The 22,792-nt window shown below is 34.8% G+C and overlaps 1 protein-coding gene across 2 annotated transcripts in view; it reads right to left on the bottom strand.

Moving 5' to 3' along the window:
• The window catches only part of CPNE3 (copine 3), a 43,639-nt gene that overhangs the window by 3,311 nt on the left and 17,536 nt on the right, over positions 1 to 22,792 (bottom strand). For both annotated transcript variants that reach the window (XM_036925094.2, XM_036925095.2), the window contains 10 exons: positions 21,395 to 21,478; positions 19,683 to 19,772; positions 15,344 to 15,442; positions 10,981 to 11,067; positions 10,216 to 10,275; positions 9,578 to 9,711; positions 5,639 to 5,693; positions 5,505 to 5,556; positions 2,782 to 2,915; positions 1,457 to 1,693 (listed from right to left, as the gene is read on the bottom strand). In XM_036925094.2, coding sequence (XP_036780989.1) covers positions 1,457 to 1,693; positions 2,782 to 2,915; positions 5,505 to 5,556; positions 5,639 to 5,693; positions 9,578 to 9,711; positions 10,216 to 10,275; positions 10,981 to 11,067; positions 15,344 to 15,442; positions 19,683 to 19,772; positions 21,395 to 21,478 — 1,032 coding nt within the window. The remainder of the gene's footprint in view (positions 1 to 1,456; positions 1,694 to 2,781; positions 2,916 to 5,504; positions 5,557 to 5,638; positions 5,694 to 9,577; positions 9,712 to 10,215; positions 10,276 to 10,980; positions 11,068 to 15,343; positions 15,443 to 19,682; positions 19,773 to 21,394; positions 21,479 to 22,792) is intronic.

Consider the following 22,792-nt stretch of genomic DNA (forward strand, 5'->3'; position numbering starts at 1 on the left):
TGGGTCTTTCCCTCACTTGGTATTACTTTTCTTAAACCTTTTACTCTAAAGTAGTTATAGATTCATGGAAGTTGCAAACATAATACAGAGAGGTTCCATGAATCCTTCACCCACTTAACTTTTAAATGTGGGTCTTTCCCTCACTTGGTATTACTTTTCTTAAATCTTTTACTCTAAAGTAGTTATAGATTCATGGAAGTTGCAAACATAATACAGAGAGGTTCCATGAATCCTTCACCCACTTTCCTTGAAAGGTAGCATTTTATAGAACTATAGGTACAATATCAAAACCAGGAAACTGACATTGGTACAGTGCACAGACCTTATTCAGATTTCACCAATTTTATATGCATTAATTGCTGTGTAAACAGTGGGTGTCTATATGTATGTGTAGTTCTATGTAATTTTTTCATCTGGGTAGATTTGTGTAACCACCACAACAATCAAGATATAGAACTGTTTCACCACCATAAAGAACCCTAACATGACCATTTTTTATTCACACACTGTCTCCTTCTCTGCCTACCACTTATACACTGACTAGTAGGAATGGCCTAACCATTCTGGAAAAGTTGGACAGTTTCTTTAACAATTAAACATGCAACAATCATACGACCTTAGCAACTAAACGTCTGGGTATTTATCCCAGAGAAATAAAAACATATGCTCACAAGGGAAATGGTACAAGGATGTTTAGAGCAGCTTTGTATGTAACAGACAAAAACTGGAAACAATCGAAGATGTTCTTCAATGGGTGAAATGCTGATCAAACTATCATGCCCATGCCATGGAGTACTACTCAGCAATAAAAAGGAACATGTGCAACAACTAGGGTGACTCTCCAGAGAATTGTACTAAATGAAAAAAAGCCAATCCCCAAGGTTACACATGGTATGATTCCATTTATAATATTCTTGAAATGACAAAATTACAGAAATGGAGAACAAATTAGTAGTTGCCAGGGGTTAACAAGGCGATGAAGGTAGGAGGGAAGTGAGTGTGGCTATACAAGGACAAGAGGATCCTGCAGTGATGGACCTTGACTGTACAACATCAATACCTTGGTTTTGATTCTGTGCTATAGTTTTACAAGATGTTACCACTAGAATACACTGGGTGAAAGTCTCCTAAAAGGTTTTCATCAAATCAATACCAGTTTGGTAAATTCATCACATACTTTGGCGTAGAGTTTTTCTGTGGTTACACAGGTAAACGTGAAATGTATTTTAAGATATTCACAGTATCACCATGTTTAACAGTTTATCATACTGACTATGAAAGGCATACAATTACACAATCTGAAGTGGAAGTGCCAAATCTAATTAGGGCTCTTCAAAAGGAAAACTCATACATCCTCTAACCCCAGAAACCTACTCAACTACTTGGTTATATATCAGCAAAGGTCTGTGTTCAAACGTCTTAGTGTGCACAAAGAACAGGGAGGAGTGGTACTCACATTCTGGAACTGCCTGAAGGGCACAAACTGGACGATATCTCTGATGGTGACCTCGCCTGATGGGGAGCGGAGACCTCCACCATCGCCATCCAGAAACTCCATGGCAGTGAAGTCAGCCCCTCCAACCCCAACAATGATGATGGACATAGGCAGCTTGGCAGCGTTAACTATAGCCTGTCTCGTCTCATCAAGGTCTGTGATCACACCATCAGTAATAATTAAGAGCACAAAATATTGCTGCCAAAAAAGAAAATAACATCCACTGAGCAAGTCAAGCTCCCAAACAATGAAAGCAATGGTTAATGACACTTCAGCTTGATGAGTCATTTGGTCTCTTTCCTGCTCATTTTCCTTTCCAGTCTCTACACAGGATATCATTTACATAAGATTCTCTAGTGACAAAGACATTTACTGATAGAATAACTGCAGATTCATTAAAAGTGCAATAGCCCACAAAATAGGGTTACACAGATACATGGAAGCAAGACATCTAAATGGCAAAGAGTAGACTTTTAGTAAGCATAGGAATAAACATTTTGCTTTAACTGAAATATTAAATATGTCAAAGTAGCAATCAAGGGAGCAAGTGACAACTATGTTCTTAAAAGATCAAATATAGGAGAAGTAGAATTGTTTATGAAACTAAAGTACACTTAAAAAATAGATATGGTTTAAGGTGGGCTGTAAATCTTTCAATTCTGTCTTCCAATAAAACTTTTTAGAGAGTGGTAAAATGTTATATAAGGTCATGACTCCATGTTTTGGGTCCTTTAAAGTCTAGAATGTGAAAAAGATTTATACTACCAGCTAACATATGCTGAGTAATTACTCATGTACTTTATATGACTTATATTATTTCATCCTTTCAACATCTGTGTGTGGCAGTCATCGCTGACTTACTTTTGAGTATACTGAAGCTCAGAGAGATTTGGTATCCAAGGTCTAACAGATGATGGCTATCTGATTCAAAACTTTTTAGTACAGTAAGTAATTCTGCAATACCAACTGAAGTGGTAAGTCTCCTCAAGCCTTAATCTTTAAGTTTTCCCTCAAAAAGGTAGACAGCCATTTTTTAAATAGGAACTATCTAAGAAAATTAATTCAAAAAACAGAAAAGATTTCTGAGTCTAAGGGTTGTTTTATTATTGTCTTTTGTTTTTAAGGGTCACGAATTTAACAACAACAGATGTTACTCTCAAACCAAGAATGACCCTATCACTACTCCATGCTATGTCCGTATACTCTGACAGACCGAATAAGTAGAAGAACGGCACTGAGAACAACCACAGCCCACACCGTCCCATCCCCCATGACACAGCACTTACAGAAGCTGTCTGCTGCTGTGTGGCTGTGGCAGCAAACCTGGCCACATGATTTATGATTGGAGAAAAATTAGTTGGTCCATAGAGTTTTATCTGGGGAAGGCAAATCCGATATGCTTCTATGATGCCTTGGATTCCTAGACAAAGAAAGTAGTTATTAAAAATTCTCAAGTACAATTTCATCATTCATTAATCACCATACTGGCTAATTTTATTATATGTATACATATACTGCTTCAAATAGTCGGAAGTTCTTTATTCAGGGGTTGCTCTTAAGCTATACATTACAAAACCTCATAGCTACGCTCTATCGCAAAAGCCTATGAACTCTACCCTCTCTCAGAAGGCATTTATTTCCAACTCAGCCAAATTATTCATTCGCCTGCGGTATGGTTATTACATTGCCTAATTTTGATGTGTTTTAGGAATGAAATGCTGATGGAAAAAGAACCATGAAAAGGTGCTGCATCATAACAAATGACAATGAGAGGTAAGAAAACAACTGAATGAGAAAACTTGCACATATGGTTAAAGGTTCTACAAAAATACCAGGTGGCTATAAACTTAATGTTAATTGTACTCAAGGGTTTACTCAACAATTTTAAGATTAAGCATGGTATGGTAGACTATAAGTTCCAAATAATTCACTTGCAGGTTATTTATCATCTTTTGCTGCAGAAATACTAATCTGTTTGCTTATGGGGTACTTACTGCCTGGGCCTGCTGGGATGTTATATAGTGGAAAACTGAGCAGAGCCATTTGACTAGCTTTGACCAATGGCATCCCTGTCTGAGTAGATACTTTAAGAACCACTGCCTGTTTTCACCAGCAAACTTGCTCTTTCCTTCAGCCATGAGGGCAGCACACCCCAGACGGAGGCTGCTCCTTCAGCCAAAGCCCCAGAATGAGGAGAAAGAGTCAAGCTGTAGCCTGATGACATATAAAGTGATATGTAAAGTGAACAAGAAAAAACTACTGTCATTGTAAGTCACCAAGGTTTGGAGATTGTTTATTATAACAGCACAGTGTAGTGAAAGGTAAATGACATTCCTGGTAAAGCACACTGATCAAACTTTAATGGCACATATGCATCTGCTGAATTGGCCCCTAATATTAGAACAAATAAAAGGTTTTATGAACAACCTTTGGGAATATAACTAATTCATATGCAGAGGTGATTTTACATGTATGACATGAAGCTGTTCACTAGTGGTCAGTCAGTCCAGTAGTAACAAAAATAATATTAACATAGGCCAGCAGCAGGATCTTACTGCAATGACATAAGCTGTAGAAAAACTGAGTCCAAACTATAGGAATAATACTTTCTTCCATTTCTATCAGCTTGCTTTTCAATCTGAAGGTATGCAACTCTTAAATTTCCTCACATGTATCAGTTGCCTTCAATTCTTCCACTAAAACTGAATTATGCCAAAACCCTTCCTTTGCATCAAAGGAACAAGTGAGACATGTTATTTCTGGACAATAAAGTTTAATGATTAACTAGGAAAAGGATTTTAGCTTCACTGCCTTAAAATAAGACACTGTTTTTTTCGGTACAGTATCTCCTCTAAAACCAAACTGATTCTTTTTTCCAGACTATAAACCCAAAGTAGAAAAGCTGTACTTGATGGTACCCCAAAGATGGGCTCATATTGCCCATATATGAAACAAATCATTACATGACATGCAATCCGTATTTACTGGCAGTAAATGAAACCTAATTATAATAAATTCCAAAAATTGTTCCAATTCTTTCTCAAGAACAGGACACATTTCTTGAAAAGAAAAATATTCCAAGTTTCAGGTGGCTAAATAAAATTTAAAAGGCCAAACCAGCTATAGAAAGTGCATCAAAGAAACATCGAATTAGTATGGAAAAGGTATTCTGGGAAAAAGGAAAAAACTCCAAAACTGCTTCCAACCAAAACGATCATGCTCTTCTACCTTACGAATACTGTTTAGGAAAAGAAGGAAAGAACACCCTCTTCTATTAGAAACCTGTGCATTTTGTAATTGTCAAAGCTTATTGTCTACAATTTTATGCCCTGTCCCTACCTCCTTTTCCTCCTCCAAACTGTTCAGTGTTAATAATTTTGAGAGATTTGGCATTTAAGGATGACTGTTCAGTGGTATAAAAAGGAGAAAGCTCTTGGATATTTGAGGTATAAAGAAAAAAATGAAATGAAACACAAAAGTCAGTCTTCTGTTTTCTACACAGAGGAAAGCCACTATGGGAGCTTAATTCTTCATTCTGTTAGCCCAGCCCATCTCCTTAGAGAATATTGTAGCTAGTTACTCAATGCTGGACACTTTTTCCTTGTAGAGTAAATAACTGCTACTCTGAGAAAAGCTTCCATATATCTGTATACTGAATTACCATTTTACTGAAGGTTTATTTTAAAATCAACTTATATGTGAAAATAATATTATTTTTATTAATCTCTTCCCAAAACTGGTAATTATTTTGTTCTATTAAACCTCTCTCTCAGAAGAACTTAGCCTGCAATCTTCATCATCATAACAGTGACTTACACCATTATCATCACTACCTCTCTAACTGCCAACTTGGTGCAATTCTTCCACTTTATACAATAGAAACTTGTGTATGTCATGGAAGAAGCCTAGAGAGGGAATCTGAGTAGCTTTAAATCACAAAGAAAAGAACAAGTAACAAATACTGTGAAGTTTGCAGTTTAAAATCTTCATGTTTTTTTTTTTAACTTACCATTACAGTAGGGATTGGATAGATTAAAGTTCATTGGAAATTCATGCGAAACCTGTCGAAAGGTAAAAGAAGGACAGGTGAGGCCTGTTTTGCTTTTCTAAGAAGCAAATCTTAAAAATGAGATTTCCTCTTACCTGCCACTGAGGAGGTATCTGAGCTCCAAAACCAAAAGCTGGAAACATCTTATCACTAAAAACAAATGAGAAAAAAACTGAAAGATCACCTTCTCAAATTAGAGTTTTATCTTTATGCATAATAAAACCAATATGAACTTATTTTTTAAAAACTCAAAATCTTAGAATAATATAAAGATTAAAAAAAAAGATTACCCGTAATAACCACCAGAGAGAACCAATGTTAATATTTGGCAGCTCTTATTTTTCTGTGCACTGAGGAAGAAAGATGTCTCTCTATATAGACTTACAAATGTGGTTTATATTCATATTTTATAACATACTCTTTTCTACATAAATACTGCATATCATTTCATTGAATAAATATGTGGATAAATCTGTAAAGCCCTCAAAACAAGTTTTTTCATTCAAAAGCAAACTCATTTGACAGCAAAACCTGGCTTCAACTGATATGACATTATTTTGACCATAGAAACACGGTGCTAATGCCACATATAAAAGAGTCACATTTTTGCAGCAAAATGTATGAATAACTGGCCCCAATGGTTTAGGAATAAGGGATTATGGACGTGAATATACAACATCATGTAAATGGCTGCTAATTATTCCACTGTATGGATATTCTCCCCCTACTGATAGACATCCAGTGTTCCACCATTATAAAACACTGTAATGAACATACTAATTTTCTTCTAGGAATACTCTTTTTTAATATTAATTATTAATGGTTTTTACATTGAGAATAGAACACATAGTATTTTTCAGGAATATTTTTCCTGATTTATGGTCTGTCTTTAGCTCTGTTTAGAATATCTTTAATAGTCTCTAATATTAATGAATGGGATCAAATAAGAATTGTTTAGTGATTTCTGCCTCTGCTGTCTTGCTTAAAGGCCTTCCTCAATGCAAGATTATAAACAATTCACATGTACTTTCTCCTAGAACCTTCAAGGTTTGTTTTTGATATTAAACTTGGAATTCATCTGGAAAAGTGTTTTGTAGAACACTATGAAACAGAAACTGCTGCTCTCTATGAGCATCCATGCACTTTCCGTTTAATAACAGAACATCCAAGTGAGACCACAGTAGCTCTGCTCCAGATTCCCTGGACTGCATGCGGGCAGGGGGCTGCATTCTGGCCATGGAGATGTAAGCAGAAGCAATCTGCTGGATGCTTCTGAAGCACATTCCTGGGAAGGATGCACTTGCACTCCCAGTGCCTTTTTCCTCTTCACACTGGCTGGAGAAGATGAGACCCAGGGTGGAAGCTATGAGCTGAGAAGGGAGAACTGCCCCCCATCAGCCCTGAACTACTTACTTCTAGACATGCAACATGACAAGGAAATAAACCTCTATTTTGTCAAAACCACTGTTTGGGGTGTCCATTTTGGTAGCTTTGTCTATACGCTAATTTATTCAGGATAGTTTCCTAACATACAGAGGTATGAGTCAGGGATCCAATTCAGTTCTTGTCCACTTTGACAGCTGTTATAACCATCCTCTAAAATGCCATCTCTACCACATACTAAAGTGATATACACACTTGAGTCTATTTCAACACTTTTTGCTTTGTTCTACTGGTCACGTACTAGTTCCATAATCTTAATTAATACAGCTTTAAAGTAAGTTTTAATATCTGCTAGAACAAACTCCCCTTCATTTCTTTTTTTTTTTTTCCTGAAAAACTTCTTGGCTGTTCTGATTCATTTTTCCCTCTAGAAAATTTTAAGAATCATTTTTTTCAGGGTTCCACTGCATTTTGATTAAAATTGTTTAATTCAGGGAGGACTATTATATCTTATATCACTATCACTATGACATCTTCCTATCTAGATCATGGTATAGTTTTCCATTTAAACAAGTTTTTTTCTCTGTCCCTCAGTACAATTCTGTACTTTACTCTCACTAAAGCTTCTAGACTTCTTACTAAATTCATTCTCATTTTTATTGCATTATGAATTATAATCCTTTATTCACTATAATTTCTTGAATTGGTTATTGCTGGTTAATGAGAAATTGTTGATTTTTTAATTTTATGCTGTATTTGACCACCTTCTGAACTCTATTTTTATTTTTTAAAATTATCTTAAGTTTCAATTAGTTCCTTATAGGTTTACTAGCATTTATGTATAAAACTGCCTTGGCCTGCTGCCTTTTTGAGGAGTAGCTCTGTGACTTGCTGTTTCATTTCTTCCACACCTCCTGGTCTATTCAAGCTTCCTGCCTCCTTGAGTCAACTTTGGTAATTGAAAGCTTCCTAAAAAACAAAAATCATCCTTTAATCCAGATTTTCCAATGTAATAACAAAGTTCCACAGAGTTTTAACTTAAACAATTTTTAATTTTTTCCCCTGAATTTATGCATATGATCTGTCTCATCACTAATATTCTAGGCAAAACATCTCTCTTTCTTGGGCTCAGTGTTGGCAAAGGTTCGCCTAAGTTTTGTTGAACTTGCAAAGAATCATCTCTTCATTTAATTTATTAATTTGATGGGCTTTTTTTAAAGCTTTCCAAGTCATTACTTCCTGTGTTTAGGGGAAGTACAGCATTGCACAGCTCTGAAAGCATGTCTCTGGAGCCAGACAGCCCAGGCTCAATCCTGTGTCTGCTAGTTACCAGTTGAGTGACCCTGACCAGGTGACTTAGCCCCAATGCTCTGGTTTTCTTATCTGAACAGTGCAGATGATCACAGTAACTACCTCTACCTCACAGCTAAGGATGAGAATTAGGCACATATCATGTAGAAAGTACTTTAAATTGTCCCTGACATGTAACAGATAACACCAATATGTAATTTGCTAATATTATTATATTTTCATTTTTTCTTCCTATTCTTTAATTTTATTTTGTTGAAAAGCTAGATCATTTATATTCAATTCTTGTTTAAACATAAAAGCATGTAAGCAAGAAATTTTGTCTATAAAGTCAGGACCACACATAAAGTCTCATTACCCTTTAATTCTAGAAAGTCTATTATAACAGTTCAATTTCCTCTCTTTGATCTAATAACTACTTAAGAATTTTTTTATTTCCACATGGTAAATTTTTGTTAGTTATCCCTTTGTTATTAACTTCCAGGTGGTAGTCTGAGAAAGTAACCCTGTACATCTTTTACTTTTTATATGAGAACTATTGTAATTGTGTTACATTGAAATTTTTATTATATTTCTATCAATTTTCAATTTTTTTATTATATTTAATGAGTTTCACCTTAAATTCTGCTAGGTTGATACTGGAATTGCTACTTTTGTTTTAGATTTGTTTGTATTTGCCTGAAAGTTTTGCCTCTTTAAACATCACAACAGATTAATGAAAAGCTCCCTCACTATGTAAGGGCTTTTATCATAAAATAATAGGCAAAAACAAGATTTAGAACAAAAAATTATTAATGTGGGTTTTTTTTCTACTGTTCAGTAAACCTTCAGCAGAATCTACTTAAATCTAAGTATCTGTTCAATGAGAATCCATTCAAAGTATTTTATAGCAATTCGGTCAATTCATCCTTCAGCATTTGTTCAACATCACCATTAAGAAAATAATTTGACAGTGACTGTCAAGGAAATATATATGGTAAGAAATAATATCTATGAGTGTTGACAAAATATGTCATCTGGACTTAAATCACAGGTACTTTACCCCTAATGAGTAAACCCCAAGGAACTACAGCCGAGAAACAAGAGCCTTGCTGACTTTAGTCAGCTATTAAATAAGCACAATATAAATAATACATTAGAACTGGTCATAGCCAGAGAATACAGGTCAAAGGTAAATACTAATACTGCCACAAAGAGAAAAACAGAAAAAACAAGAAATTTTAGGGAGAAACCTACTTCTCATAGCAGCCTTATCCCCACCAACTATACTGAAATCCTAGTAGATGAAACAGAAACTGCCCTTTATGGGGAGTTAGGAAAACAAGTATTTTAGTCATACTCACGCATCATAATCTTGAATGACCAGTCCCACAGACCAGATAGCAGTCAAATACTCGTTCGTGCCACTGGGGCTGATGTAATGAAGAGAGTCAGGAGACCTTGGATCACCATTGGAGCCAGTGAAATCCACTCCCACCTGCCAAATAATAATCACAGCCCTTATGAAGGAGAAGGCATGGACACCTAGGCTCGATGCCTAGAAAAACTTCAGGAGATGAGACACAAACATTTGTCCCAGAGCCTGCTGCTGCCATTTCCTAACAAATGCCTACCGGTATTTCCACAGACAATTAAGCAATGAAAGTTCCAGCATCAAACAACCTATTTCTATTTTTCTAGATGCCTTAAGGTATGAGTTATCACACCCATGACTTTAGACTTAGGGCTTATTTTTGTATGTTTGTTTGACTAATGCTTTTTACTATTTAAATTACTACAGGTCAGTCACTGGATTGTACACATCTGCTGTCTGTCAGAGGAACAGATCTTATCAGCAAAGCGGCAAGCTTCATGATGAACCTCCACATCTTCCTGAGACCATACAAAAACAGATTGTGTAAGTTTCACTGCAAAGTCAGTTTTGCAGGAAAAGAAAGCAGCATGTTCCAGCCTACTTGAAAAAATGCAGTATGTTACTTACAGTAAAATTCAGCTGACATCCTCCCATGACATAGTCAAGGAATGTGCATTCCACTGTAATCTAAAAACAAATGCCAAACAGTTGAAATTAAAACTCTTCTACTATTATGAAAGAAACAAACAGCTCTCTGGCATATATTAACTTATAAACTGAACAGAACATGATATAAACATGCGGAAACCACCCCTGCCTTTGAGTTTAAGGCACCCCTGCACTGAATGTCATGAATCTCTAAGGTTTTACTTCATGATAATTATAGCAAGGTTAAGATTTGAATATTAATGGCCAAAGATGAAATATACTCTCTTTAAGTTTTAAGAAGCTAGTAATGAGTCCAACAACATTGAAAGCTTTAATATTCTAAGAAAACAAAAATAAAAAACCCCACTTGTCTGTTTTAAGAAATCTTTTGGATTTTTCCCTCTACCCATAACATCTCATCATTAAATTATGACCAAGTGAGATGCGTGGCAGGCAGGCCGTTTCTACCAATGCACTGGGAAAATACAGTGATGCCTCATATTTCCTAAGATGATGAAAAACTTGAAAATTCTTTGTCCTTTGTTGAAAAGTCATCAAACCTTGAAAGCAAACTTACTTGAAATATTTTACTATTTCCTACTCTCTTCTTCTCCCTTAAAGTGCCCAGATGCTCAGATGATTTTCAACTCCCCCAAATTCAAGCGTTTATTTGATATATACCACACTGAGAGAGGAATTTAAAATGTGATTTTGTTACACTACAAATGGTCAAGTTCAACTAACCTCACACTGTTTCACACTGATAACACCTGAATTCTTGTAGCTTTTCTTCTTTTGCCTCTTTTTTTCATTTATGCATTCAAATTCAATCTGTAGGAAGAAAAATGTTAATTCTCATTAGCAGTATTAGAAATGCCAATATGAATTTAAAGGAATGACTTTTTTCTCTTGGAATCAAACTACCTGATGTAGGTCTGCTACAAAGTACAACTCTGAAACAATTACTGAATACGTTAACTATGTGAAATACGTACCACTGAAATTTCCAAAAGGCACTCCTAAAATTGTATACTTTTTAAATGACTCCTAAGTATAAATTTTGCCTCTGTAGATAATTTTCTTACAAATGTTCAAAGTAATAATCTTTCTTCTTTACAATAAAGGAAATAAAACATTACAACTAGCTGTTACTTTTTAAATTTTTTATTAAGGTATGATTGATATACACTCTTACAAAGGTTTCACATGACAAAACAATGTGGTTCTACATTTACCCATATTATCGAGTCCCCACCCATACCCCAATGCAGCCACTGTCCATCAGTGCAACAAGTTGCCACAGATCCACTATGTGCCTTCTCTGTGCACCACTGTTATCCCTGTGATCCCCCACACCATGTGTACTAAACATAATACCCCTCAATCCCCTTCTCACTCCCTCCCCACTCGCCCTCCCACACCCCTCCCCTTTGGTAACCACTAGTTCATTCTTGGAGTCTCTGAGTTTGCTGCTATTTTGTTCCTTCAATTTTGCTTCATTGTTATACTCCACGAATGAGGGAAATCATTTGGCACTTGTCTTTCTCTCCCTGGCTTATTTCACTGAGCATAATATCCTCCAGCTCCATCCATGTTGTTGCAAAATGGTAGGATGTTTCTTTCTTATGGCTAAATAGTATTCCATTGTGTATATGTACCACCTCTTTATCCATTCATCTACTGATGGACACTTAAGTTGCTTTCATATCTTGGCTATTGTTAATAGTGCTGTGATAAACATAGGGGTGCATATGTCTTTTTGAATCTGAGATCTTGCCTTCTTAGGGTAAATTCCTAGGAGTGGAATTCCTGGGTCAAATGGTATTTCCATTTTGAGTTTTATGAGGAACCTCCATATTGCTTTCCACAATGGTTGAACTAATTTACATGCCCACCAGCAGTGTAGGAGGGTTCCCCTTTGTCCACAGCCTCACCAGCATTTGTTGTTGCTTGTCTTTTGGCTGTTGGCCATCCTAACTGGTGTGAGGTGGTATCTCATTGTGGTTTTGATTTGTATTTCCCTGATGATTAGTGAAGTGGAGCATCTTTTCACATGCCTGTTGGCCATCTGAATTTCTTCTTTGGAGAACTGTCTCTTCATATCCTCTGCCCACTTTTTAATCAGGTTATTTGCTTTTTGGGTGTTGAGGCGTGTAAGTTCTTTATATATTTTGGATGTTAACCCCTTGTCGGATATGTCATTTACAAATATATATCCCATACTGTAGGATGCCTTTTTGTTCGTTGATGGTGTCCTTCGCTGTACAGAAAGTTTTTAGTTTGATGTAGTCCCATGAGTTCATTTTTGCTTTTGTTTCCCTTTCTCGAGTAGATGCATTCAGGAAGAAGTTGCTCATGCTTATATTCAGGAGATCTTTGCCTATGTTGTCTTCTAAGAGTTTTATGGTTTCATGACTTACATTCAAGTCTTTGATCAATTTCGAGTTTACGTTTGTGTATGGGGTTAAACAATAATCCAGTTTCATTGTCTTGCATGTAGCTGTCCAGTTTTGCCAACACCAGCTGTTGAAGAGGCTGTCTTTTCCCCATTGTATGCCCATGGCTCCTTTATCATACATTAATTGACCATACATGGTTGGGTTAATATCAGGGCTCTCTAGTCTGTTCCATTGGTCTCTGGGTCTGTTCTTTGCCAGTACCAAATTGTCTTGATTACTATGCCTTTGTAGTAGAGCTTGAAGTTGGGGAGCATAATGCCCCCAGCTTTATTCTTCCTTCTCAGAATTGCTTTGGCTATTCAAAGTCTTTCATGGTTCCATATGAATTTTACCTACCTGTTACTTTCACAAATAAAAATATGCTTCTTAGGAAAGAAGGATACTTTTGGCCCTACCATCTGAAAACAGAAATATATGAAGCCCAACTCTATGATAACTTATGCAAAGATCATCTCTTTCCACTGGGAATATGTGTTAGAAATAGATCTAATATCTTACAGGTCCTCAGTATAGCTCCTTCCCCAAACAGAATAATCTTCCTTCCCATCTCCTATCTACTTATCCCTCTGCCAAGTGTGGCTCAAGTTGTCTTCCTCTATAACACAACTCTTGTTCTAGTCTTCTCCAGTCTCCAACCAACTCCTTCAACTTCGACAACCATATAAGATTCAGTTACATACTTGGTATTACTCTCAATTGTTTCATTTCATTAATTTTTTTCAGAGCTAAGGTATAATCATCTCCATATTACACCTCAAATTTCCTGTTTTGGCCTAATCATAAGAACATAACAGATAATAAATGGAAACATGATAAGCCACCTCTTCTAGCTAACAGAAAGCAATTTAAATACTTTAGACAGAGTTGTTACTAATTTTCTAAGAATTAAACTTTAAAATGTACATTTGATACAATGATATGAAACAAAAATACCTTAAATGAAAGCTTATATAGTTCAAGATCCTTCCAGAGTCTTAGTCATCATCATAAATATTAATTACTGAATATTTGAGAGTCAGAAATACCCTAAACAGAATTCTTACTGGCAAAATGCTGCTTCTACAGAGTGTCTACCAAGGAGCAAGCACTGTTTTAGGTACTGAGAACACAGAGAAGACAAGATACAGCCCTGCATTTGAAGAACAAGAGTGGGTAAACCTTGTCACTGCAGCAGCATTAAACACCTCATTCTGTCACGGGGGACGGAAGGTTCAGGTTAGCTGGATTTAGGGAAACTACATGATCCATAAAGAATTATACAATAGTTGTTAGTTCCTTATCTTCTAAAAGCAGATATTTTGCTGACTCTAGAAAATCATGACAAAGTGAAATCAGTGAAACAATAATCCTAGACCACTCCTTACATTTAGTTTTTTAGGAAGTTTGCTTTATTTGAAGTATTCAGATTTTCACCATTTTCCATTAGTTCTGCCTTTAAAAAAAATTTAAACAATATATAGCTGAATTTTGCTGCTGTTTTAATTCAAAGAGTGTTAACTCAAAGTCAATTCAATCTTTGCATTTAAACCACTAGGTGTGATTTGAAAATCCTTTCCTACTTCACACAAGCATTTCTGTACAGGCTACTTGTAGTCCCTGGGCTTTGTGACCAGGGAGTAGGGACAGGACAGGACATTTCTCTGTGACCTACTAAAATTTCTAGTCCCACTATGTTTGTTTAAAACTTATTTCTCCCAATTATTTAAATCAAATGGCTCATGGTTTCATTTACTCATTTAGTATTTAAGTTTTGACCTAAAACTATCAGTATCTTCTTTTAGGTCAACTCACTTGCATGACCAGGTTAAAAAAAACCTTCTCATTCAATCATAACCTCCTACCTTTTAAACCCCATATTTGCATTTTCAAAAGCAAATGTTATATACATGGGCATTATTCAGGTCCCTAAGCAGGTAATAAACAATTCTTATTATTCTGTTTTAAGTAAATTATAAAGAGAGTTAACTCATCTCATTCAAACTAGAAAGGTAAATAAGATGAAAGCAAGTTAATAAATTTTACTTATAAAATAAAATGCTCTGGAATTGCTTTCAGCCACTTTGGCTTAGAGAAAGGTAAGTTTCACAAGCACTCTTAGAAATATGTTGGGATGATAAATAATAAACTGACTGTAGTTAAGATAGATAAGTGATCTTATCAAAATTAGTACCATTAAATGGCAGCTTGATATTATATAATTTGAAGTACCAGAATTATGCTATTATCCTTCCCTAGGGTTAAGACAAGTCAGAGATCCAGTAGCAAACTGTAAAACCCTGTCCAAAAAGAACCACAAATATACACAAGTCAAGCCCAGGTATTTGTCTAGTTGCAGATATTAATTATTGTGACCAATGAAAGAAATGCCCAAAGCTTTAAAACTAAGGATTTTCAATCAAACCATATATGTTGTCTGAAGCCCAAGGAAACCAAACCTCTAAACTTAAATGTACACTAATACCCCAAGTATTCATTTAGGATGATCTGATTACTAAAGAAATAAAATCCACAGACTTCAAAGCATTATTAGCATTATGTGATATAGAATAAAAACACAGTAAACTGTTTGCTATACCAAAGAAAAAAGTGAAATAATAAATATATGGCTGAACTGCAAAGTATATTCAAATGATAAAGAAACAACTTACAGGTGAGTTTCTGGAGGCTTCTTTCAGTTTTGTCATGGTGGTTTGAAATGTTCCAATGAGATCATGTGACCCATCGTTATCATAATCATAGCACTCTACCTAGAAAAAAGTTCAATAAAAATATATAAAAATCAACATAATTTTGTTTAAAAAGATCAGCTGCAATAAATGGGGCTTAATAAGAAGTGCCCTTTTAATTAAAATAAGTGAAAATGCTTAATATACAGTCCTACTTGAAGAAGAAGGAACTAATTTCCTGGAAGAGCAATAATGAAACGCTTTCAAACCATAACTATGCTTGGAATGGGGTTAAAGCACAAGTCACAGGCAGATGAAAAACAGTACTGTTGAAATTCACATTTTGCGTCTCCGGTTCCTCTAACATGTCCTTTATAAGTGCTGATAAAATCAAACCAGAATGACACCTTCTCATCCATTTCTTTAGCTTGTTATCACTGTATGGCTAAAAGTCATTATCTGGACGAAGAAAGGAAGTCAGTATCCTAGGCAGTTAAATATTGTATAATTAAATTCTAGATGATCTAGAATGATGGATGTATTTCATTAGCCACAATCTGATAAGGCTAGGCTTTAATTAGCAGTTGGATACGCTGAAGTAAGATCTGCATCATTCTGAACATCATAACTCTTACAATGAAAAAGAAAATTACAGGAAAAAGAGCACAGACAGTCCCAGACTTACAATGGTTTGTCTTAGAATTTTTCAACTTTGCGATGGTGAGAAAGCAGCACGAATTCAGTAGAAAACTATACTTTAAATTTGGAATTTGGAACTTCTCTCAGGCTAGCAAAATGCAGTACTATCCTGTTTGTGACGCTGGGGCAGCAAGCCACAGCTCTCGATCAGTCATGTGATCATGAGGGTGAACAACTGACACACTGACCACCATTCTACACCCACACAACTGTGTTGGTTTTCATTTTCAGTACAGCAGTCAATAAATTGAGATATCCTGCACTTCACCATAAAAGAGGCTTTGTGCAAGGTGATTTTGCCCATCTGTAGACTAATGTAAGTGCTCTGAGTATATTTAAGGTAGGCCAGGCTAAGCTATGATATTTAGTAGGTTAGGCTTATTAAACGCATTTTGACTTACAGTATTTTCAATTTACAATGAGTTTATCAGGACATAGGCCCATTGTAAAGTGAGGAAGATCTATACTTAATTCACTAGGAAAATGTTTACACTGAGTCATTTTTACTCTGTTTCCATGTAAGGCAGTGTGAATTCTAGTCTTAGCTATGACTCCAATTAAGTGGTCACTCTTCTTAAAGCAGACAGAAGACAGTTCAAAGTATTTGATTTGCATGTAGTTTTGTGCCAAGCTGACAGATGTAGCCAAACAGCAATATTCACAAGAATACCTGATACTCATTGCAATGAGAAAATGAAGGTGGTGTGAAGTGTTAGCATGCAGAGGTGTTCCTGTGATCACTGAATAATCAACATTTTTATAGTGCTTTAACATTTCAAATGAGATTATTTCGTTTCTGAAAACATTTATTATGTGCACTACACACATTATTTACTTAGGCTTGTGAGGCAGGCAGAGGAATTAAATAGTCTTAGAAGATGATATGTCTTGTATGGTAACCAACATAGCAGATGTAAGGACATTTTTGAATTCTTCTAAAGCCTACAATTTAAAATAAAAGCCCATAACTGAAAAGCATTTTTTATTTACCCTACGCCAACAGGATATCCTTTACAAAGTTGTATTAATCACCAAGTTAAAATACTCAGGATTTATACATGTTCACCTGGCTAAGTGATTCATTTTCTTCTCAGTTCTATGAGAAGTGATGAGTGCTTATCATAACAGGAAATCTTTCATTCTTCACTAATATTTTCATTATTACTTAGAAAGATTAAAAATCTATCAACTAATAAAAACAAGAAAAGTCTAGAATTGCAATTTTGAGTTACAGTAAGCATTTTTATTTGTTCTAAGTACTTTGGTCACTGATCAATTTCGACAGTTTGACTCTTGTCCTATAAAGATAATCAATTTTTAAACCCAAAGTACTTCATCTGATTCTTCAAAGTATCAGGAAAAAATTAATATCCTACTGATCTTTTTCTAGAGGAAGTAAAATTCAGATAAAGCCAAAAAATACCTTAATATATTTTAATGACTTCACTTTTTAATAGTTTTTTTTTTAATTATGGAAACCAGAAACTTTACATTTCAGATTTGCATTCAGGAAACTCCAATTTATATCTAAGAAAAGCTCAAGCTTTGTTAAGGACAAGAAGCTTATGAAGGCCTAAAACTGTCCTTATGTTTTAGACAGACTGAAACTTCACAGAATGCAAAAATATTTCTAAACTGCAATTTCTGATAAAGCACTATAATTAATACATAGGAAAATCTCACTGTTGCCCCACTGAAGGCAAATCTTTGGTGCTAAAGAAAGATGGGACATTTATAATGTTGGCCTATGTTCAAATATAACTTGATGCAAATGATGTAATGATTTGTTTCATTTAATCTCTCTTCTTAAGAATTCAAAACCAGTACAATTGGCGGTTTTAAATATCGGAATCAGCAGTGCTTGTGAACTTGAAATATATGCATACATACATACATATGTGCATATGTATATATGTAAAAAGTGCACACACCACACAATACTACATTCACAAAGGCATTCGCATTTTAGGCAACGTGGCAGCATGCATGATTATTCTCTTACTTACTTGATCTTATGAAAACAGTAATACATGCTAGAGTGGTAACACTGACATGTTCACACTGCAGCCAAGAAATTACCAATCATTCTGACTCTATGCTCTGTAACTCTTTACACATCTAAGCAATTTCCAAACACCAAGAGAATCACAAATGCATGACTTTCTGATATTGGAAAGAAATACAGAACTAAAGAAATACAGTGATGATGTGGCAAACCAAATTGTTATAGTTAAAACAAACTGAGAAACTTTTAAGAATGGAAGACATTCATCACAGAAAGCTCAGAAAATCAGTTTACTTACTATAATAAAATACCCCTGTAGGCATGCCACTGTGTGCAAAGAGAGTTTAAAAAATATTGTTTCATTGTTAACGTATTACTACAAACAATATTACTACGGCTTAGGCATATTTCCCCCCAGTCTTTCCTGCTTCTCAGATTACTAATGCCTTATCTTACTATTTTTAGTGTGAAAAACTAAAGTTAAGTTTTAGTGTGAAAATAGAAAGTAATTTTTAAAGCTACTTTCCTACTCTTTTTTCATGTAGATTTTCAGGGCTGTTTGAAATAGCACACAAACTATATTTATATTGATTTTTAAAGTTCTCTGCAAAGTGAGGACAAATTTTATGGATCTAAGAATAGTTTTCAATAATAACAGCATCTATACCTTGTAAAAACAGCTTATAAAACCTTCATTTTCATTAATCTAATGCTTACTTTTCTTCTGTAATATAGACACTCTTTCCTATATTTAGTAAGTAAATTTGATAATTTGCCCAAGATTCCTTAGGTGACTAAAGGCCTAAGACTGACTATAGTCTGACTCTAAATCTCTGCTTGTTCCATTAATCACCTTTCCTACTTTCACTCTATTCATTACCAAATGAATGAAAACATAACAAAAACAAACAAAAAGCCCATCTCAGTTTGCTGAAATCTGAACACAAGAAAAGGCTTCTATCTGAAATCTTATGTAAAATGACTCTAGTATAAAGTGTCTTAAAAATAATACATCTTTTTTAATAAATGACTATAGATGAAAACACTTTCTAAAAAATTATTAGCCATCTGTGTTATTCCCTGTCCCCACTCTGCTTTTCTAACACTCTAAACTAAAGCCATCTAAAAGTTTTCAATGAATTATATCTTACTCTGAAAATAAGTGACAGAAAATGCCACCACTATTCATTGCTGCTAAGGGTTGGAGGAAGCTCTGGTTTTTAGTTGAGTAACATCTGCTTTTATGGGCAAGGGACACACCAAAGGCAAAGAATGTAGTTAAAGATTCCTATCTGCAGAGCAAAGTAATCTTATCAAAAGGAAAAAAAGTTTAAATTGGACATTTTATTTTTCAAAATGAAGAGTAAAATAAAAATCGCTGTCTGATTAAGCATTAGGTCAACAGATCAAACATGTATGTCTACTCCCTCAAACCGACTATCTACTTACCAGAAGAATTTCTATTTTAGTATTCATAAATATAAATAAAACTTAATCCTACAGGTATCTGTGATATCAATTACTTTCTTTAAATACTACTGAAATCAGTTTTCTTTATAAAAGAGGTAAATATGTGTATATGTATATACATATGAAATAGATGTAATTTCAAATTACCTTTATAGTTTTGTCCATATCTCCATAGCAGAGGGAGTTAAGAGAGATTTTAAAAGGCCTCCAAACAGGATTCAAGTTGTTTTTAATAACCTATAAATATGAAGATTCAAAGACCAATCAGAAAAATATTCATTAGCATTTTATTCTGACCTTTCCTAGATTCTTGCTACATTCTCACCATCACTTCACCTCTTCACCCAGTCAACGTTTTCAATGAAAAATTAGCTATGACAGTATTATATAACTGTTATATGAAACACATGAGATTGTCTAGTTGTGTTACAATCTAAGGAAAGAAAAAAAAAGAAAAACTACTGGAGAAATCTATCTAACCATGATAAGAGACACTTAGAAACTACATATTATTCATTTTGTTGGAAACCAGGATTTTCACTGCAGGACACAGAAGATTCAAACATAGAATAAAAAAGGATGATAGAGAACCCTCCTGGATTGGACTTGAAGAAATATCTTAAATTATATTAAGAACTCAAGAGCTATTTGAAGGCCTAGCCCCGGAGAAATTTGGATTAATCCAAGCAACAAAAATAATGACAGTAGTAATTAATACACAATGAATACACTGTATTATAAAAACCCATAAGTCTATAATGACACAAAATAAAAAAAGATAAAGTGAGAAAGGAGGGATGGAAGAGGAGTATTTCCTAATGTATGTGAGTAAATGAAAGATTTATTTTTAAAAATCATTATTTTATACCAATATAAAAATTGATTCAGGTGTGGCTCAGCAATTGATCTCACCATTGGGTGAAATACTAAAGAACTGGCTATTCTTGCAGTTTCAAAGTATCACACCAGATCATTTATTAATTACAAAGGAAAAAAATGGACTTTATCATTTTTGATATGGCATCATCAATATTTTGCAGCTTGAAACCACAGATCCTTGATGGTGCACAGCAAAGTACAAACATAATGTTCTTGATAGAAATGTTTGATCTGGATCTAACTGCAAGGAAACAGAGGACTCCAGAGTGTTGGCCATACCAGTCTTGATTATTCAAGAGAGTCAATGGCATGGAAGTAGAAGGGAGGTAAGGAGAGGAGTCTTACATATTAGGAACATAACTACCAAATGCAAAATGTGAACTTCCAATTGATTTTGGACAAAACAAAACTATATATAACGTGTGTAGGACAACTAGGGAAATCTGAAGATTAATGGTATATTGGATGTTGTCAATCAATGTTAACTCTCTCAGGTGTAGTTGAATAGATAGAATGCTCTTGTTTTTGAGAAATACCTGGCTTTAGTATTGAAAGGTAAAGAATCATGAAGTCTGCAGCCTACATGAGGATGGTTTTGCAAGAGGGAAGTGTATGTGTTCATGTGTCTGTATGTGGTGTATAAATGAATGTGTGTTTGTGTGTGCGTGTGAGAGAGAGAGAGAACATATGTGCAAAGGTATGATCAGTTGAGAAATACAATGAAGGAAATGCAGGTATACATTTTACTGTTCTTTAACAGGTTTTTAACTTTTAAAAATAAAAATTTTACTAATAATTTGGCATGGTAGCATCTCCTCATTAAAAGAAAAAAGTGAGTATGTTGACCTTGTGTCTCTGGCCATATATATATCTGCACTCAGACTTGTATTTTTATAAATACATATATATATATTTTTAAATTCAGATCACTACAATTCCAAAAGAAATGTCAACTCTACTTTTCAAGTTCAGATATTCACCTCTGTTCGATGAACCATTAGCCAGTTTCCATCAGATGTCTGCTTATAGAATTCCAGGTATGGATCTGACTTTCCAAAGAGATCCTACATTTAGAAAAAAAGAAATCATTCTCCTCTGAAACCATATGCAAACATACTTTATGTATGTTACACATTAATAATACCTGAAGTCTAACTCCACAGTATAGATTATATAGTACAGCACAGTAGTAAATACAAACCCCCATCACCTTCCTCACAAACTCACAAACTTGCTGAAGTCTACTAGGAGAACTATTAAGGCATTTGTAATAAATGCTCATAATCCTGTGTATCACCCTTACTTCTCAGAAACATGATGGCTTTAAAATACAATCATCAATAGGACTCATAATCAATAAAATGTGCTTTTGGCTTTTTTTCATTATTAACATGATTTTTGCATGCAGCATTGAGTTTATATTAACAATATCCCAAACTTTAGACATAGAAACTGTGTGAGGGGCAGAGCAGTTATCAGCAATAAAACAGACTCAGGGGGTTAAGTGACTTTGCCAAGAGGACAACCTAATTAATTGATGGACCTGAAATTTGACTTCATATCATATTCTTCTATATCCAAAACTCTTTTCACCAATTCCATACATTTCTTTACACATACAATGAGTGGAGGTAAATAAGTGGAGTGCACAACATAATTATCTCAAGGGCACAAAGCACACCTTCTCTTGCCTCTGGAATTCAGCACAGCACTCACGTACAATGCTCAAGCAAGGTGAGTGCTCAAAATACCCTTACCACCACCCTCACCAGAAAAGCACACACATTCACAGAGAGCAAATTCTGGAAGGATGAATAAATCACACCCAGAGCTTAAACTTGAGGAGTGAGATTATGGCTATTTTATTTTCTCATTTTATTCATCTTTTGAAATTTCCATACTCCTTAGAATATACTCATGTTATCTGTCAAAACAGAAGGACTCCTCTTAACTCCACAGTATACGCAGCTATGTTCCTGAACTGAAGAGTGAGTCTTGGAATAACCTTAGTCTTAAATTAAAAACTAAGGTAATATTTCTTTCCTCAGCAGTTTTATGTTAAGTAACATATTTGGTACAGTCAAAAATATAAACACAAAGATTATTCAGAACTTTAAAAATTTAACCTTATCTCTAAGAAAAATCTTAAGTAAATGTAACAAGCCTCTCTGTGCCCCATTTTATAAAACTAATAACAGGATTATACATAGAGACGTTAGCTTTATATAAGCACATCAACATGCCCTGTCTGGCTCATCTTAGAAATAACCCTATGAGAAAGGCAGAATATCATTATTACCATTTTGAAGATCAGAAAAGCAGACCTGTTTGAAAGTTCATTAAGTTGCAGTAGAACTAAAGTAAGAATTAAAAGTCCC

This window comes from Manis pentadactyla, chromosome 3 (assembly GCF_030020395.1).
Source record: "Manis pentadactyla isolate mManPen7 chromosome 3, mManPen7.hap1, whole genome shotgun sequence".
Classification (NCBI taxonomy): domain Eukaryota; kingdom Metazoa; phylum Chordata; class Mammalia; order Pholidota; family Manidae; genus Manis; species Manis pentadactyla.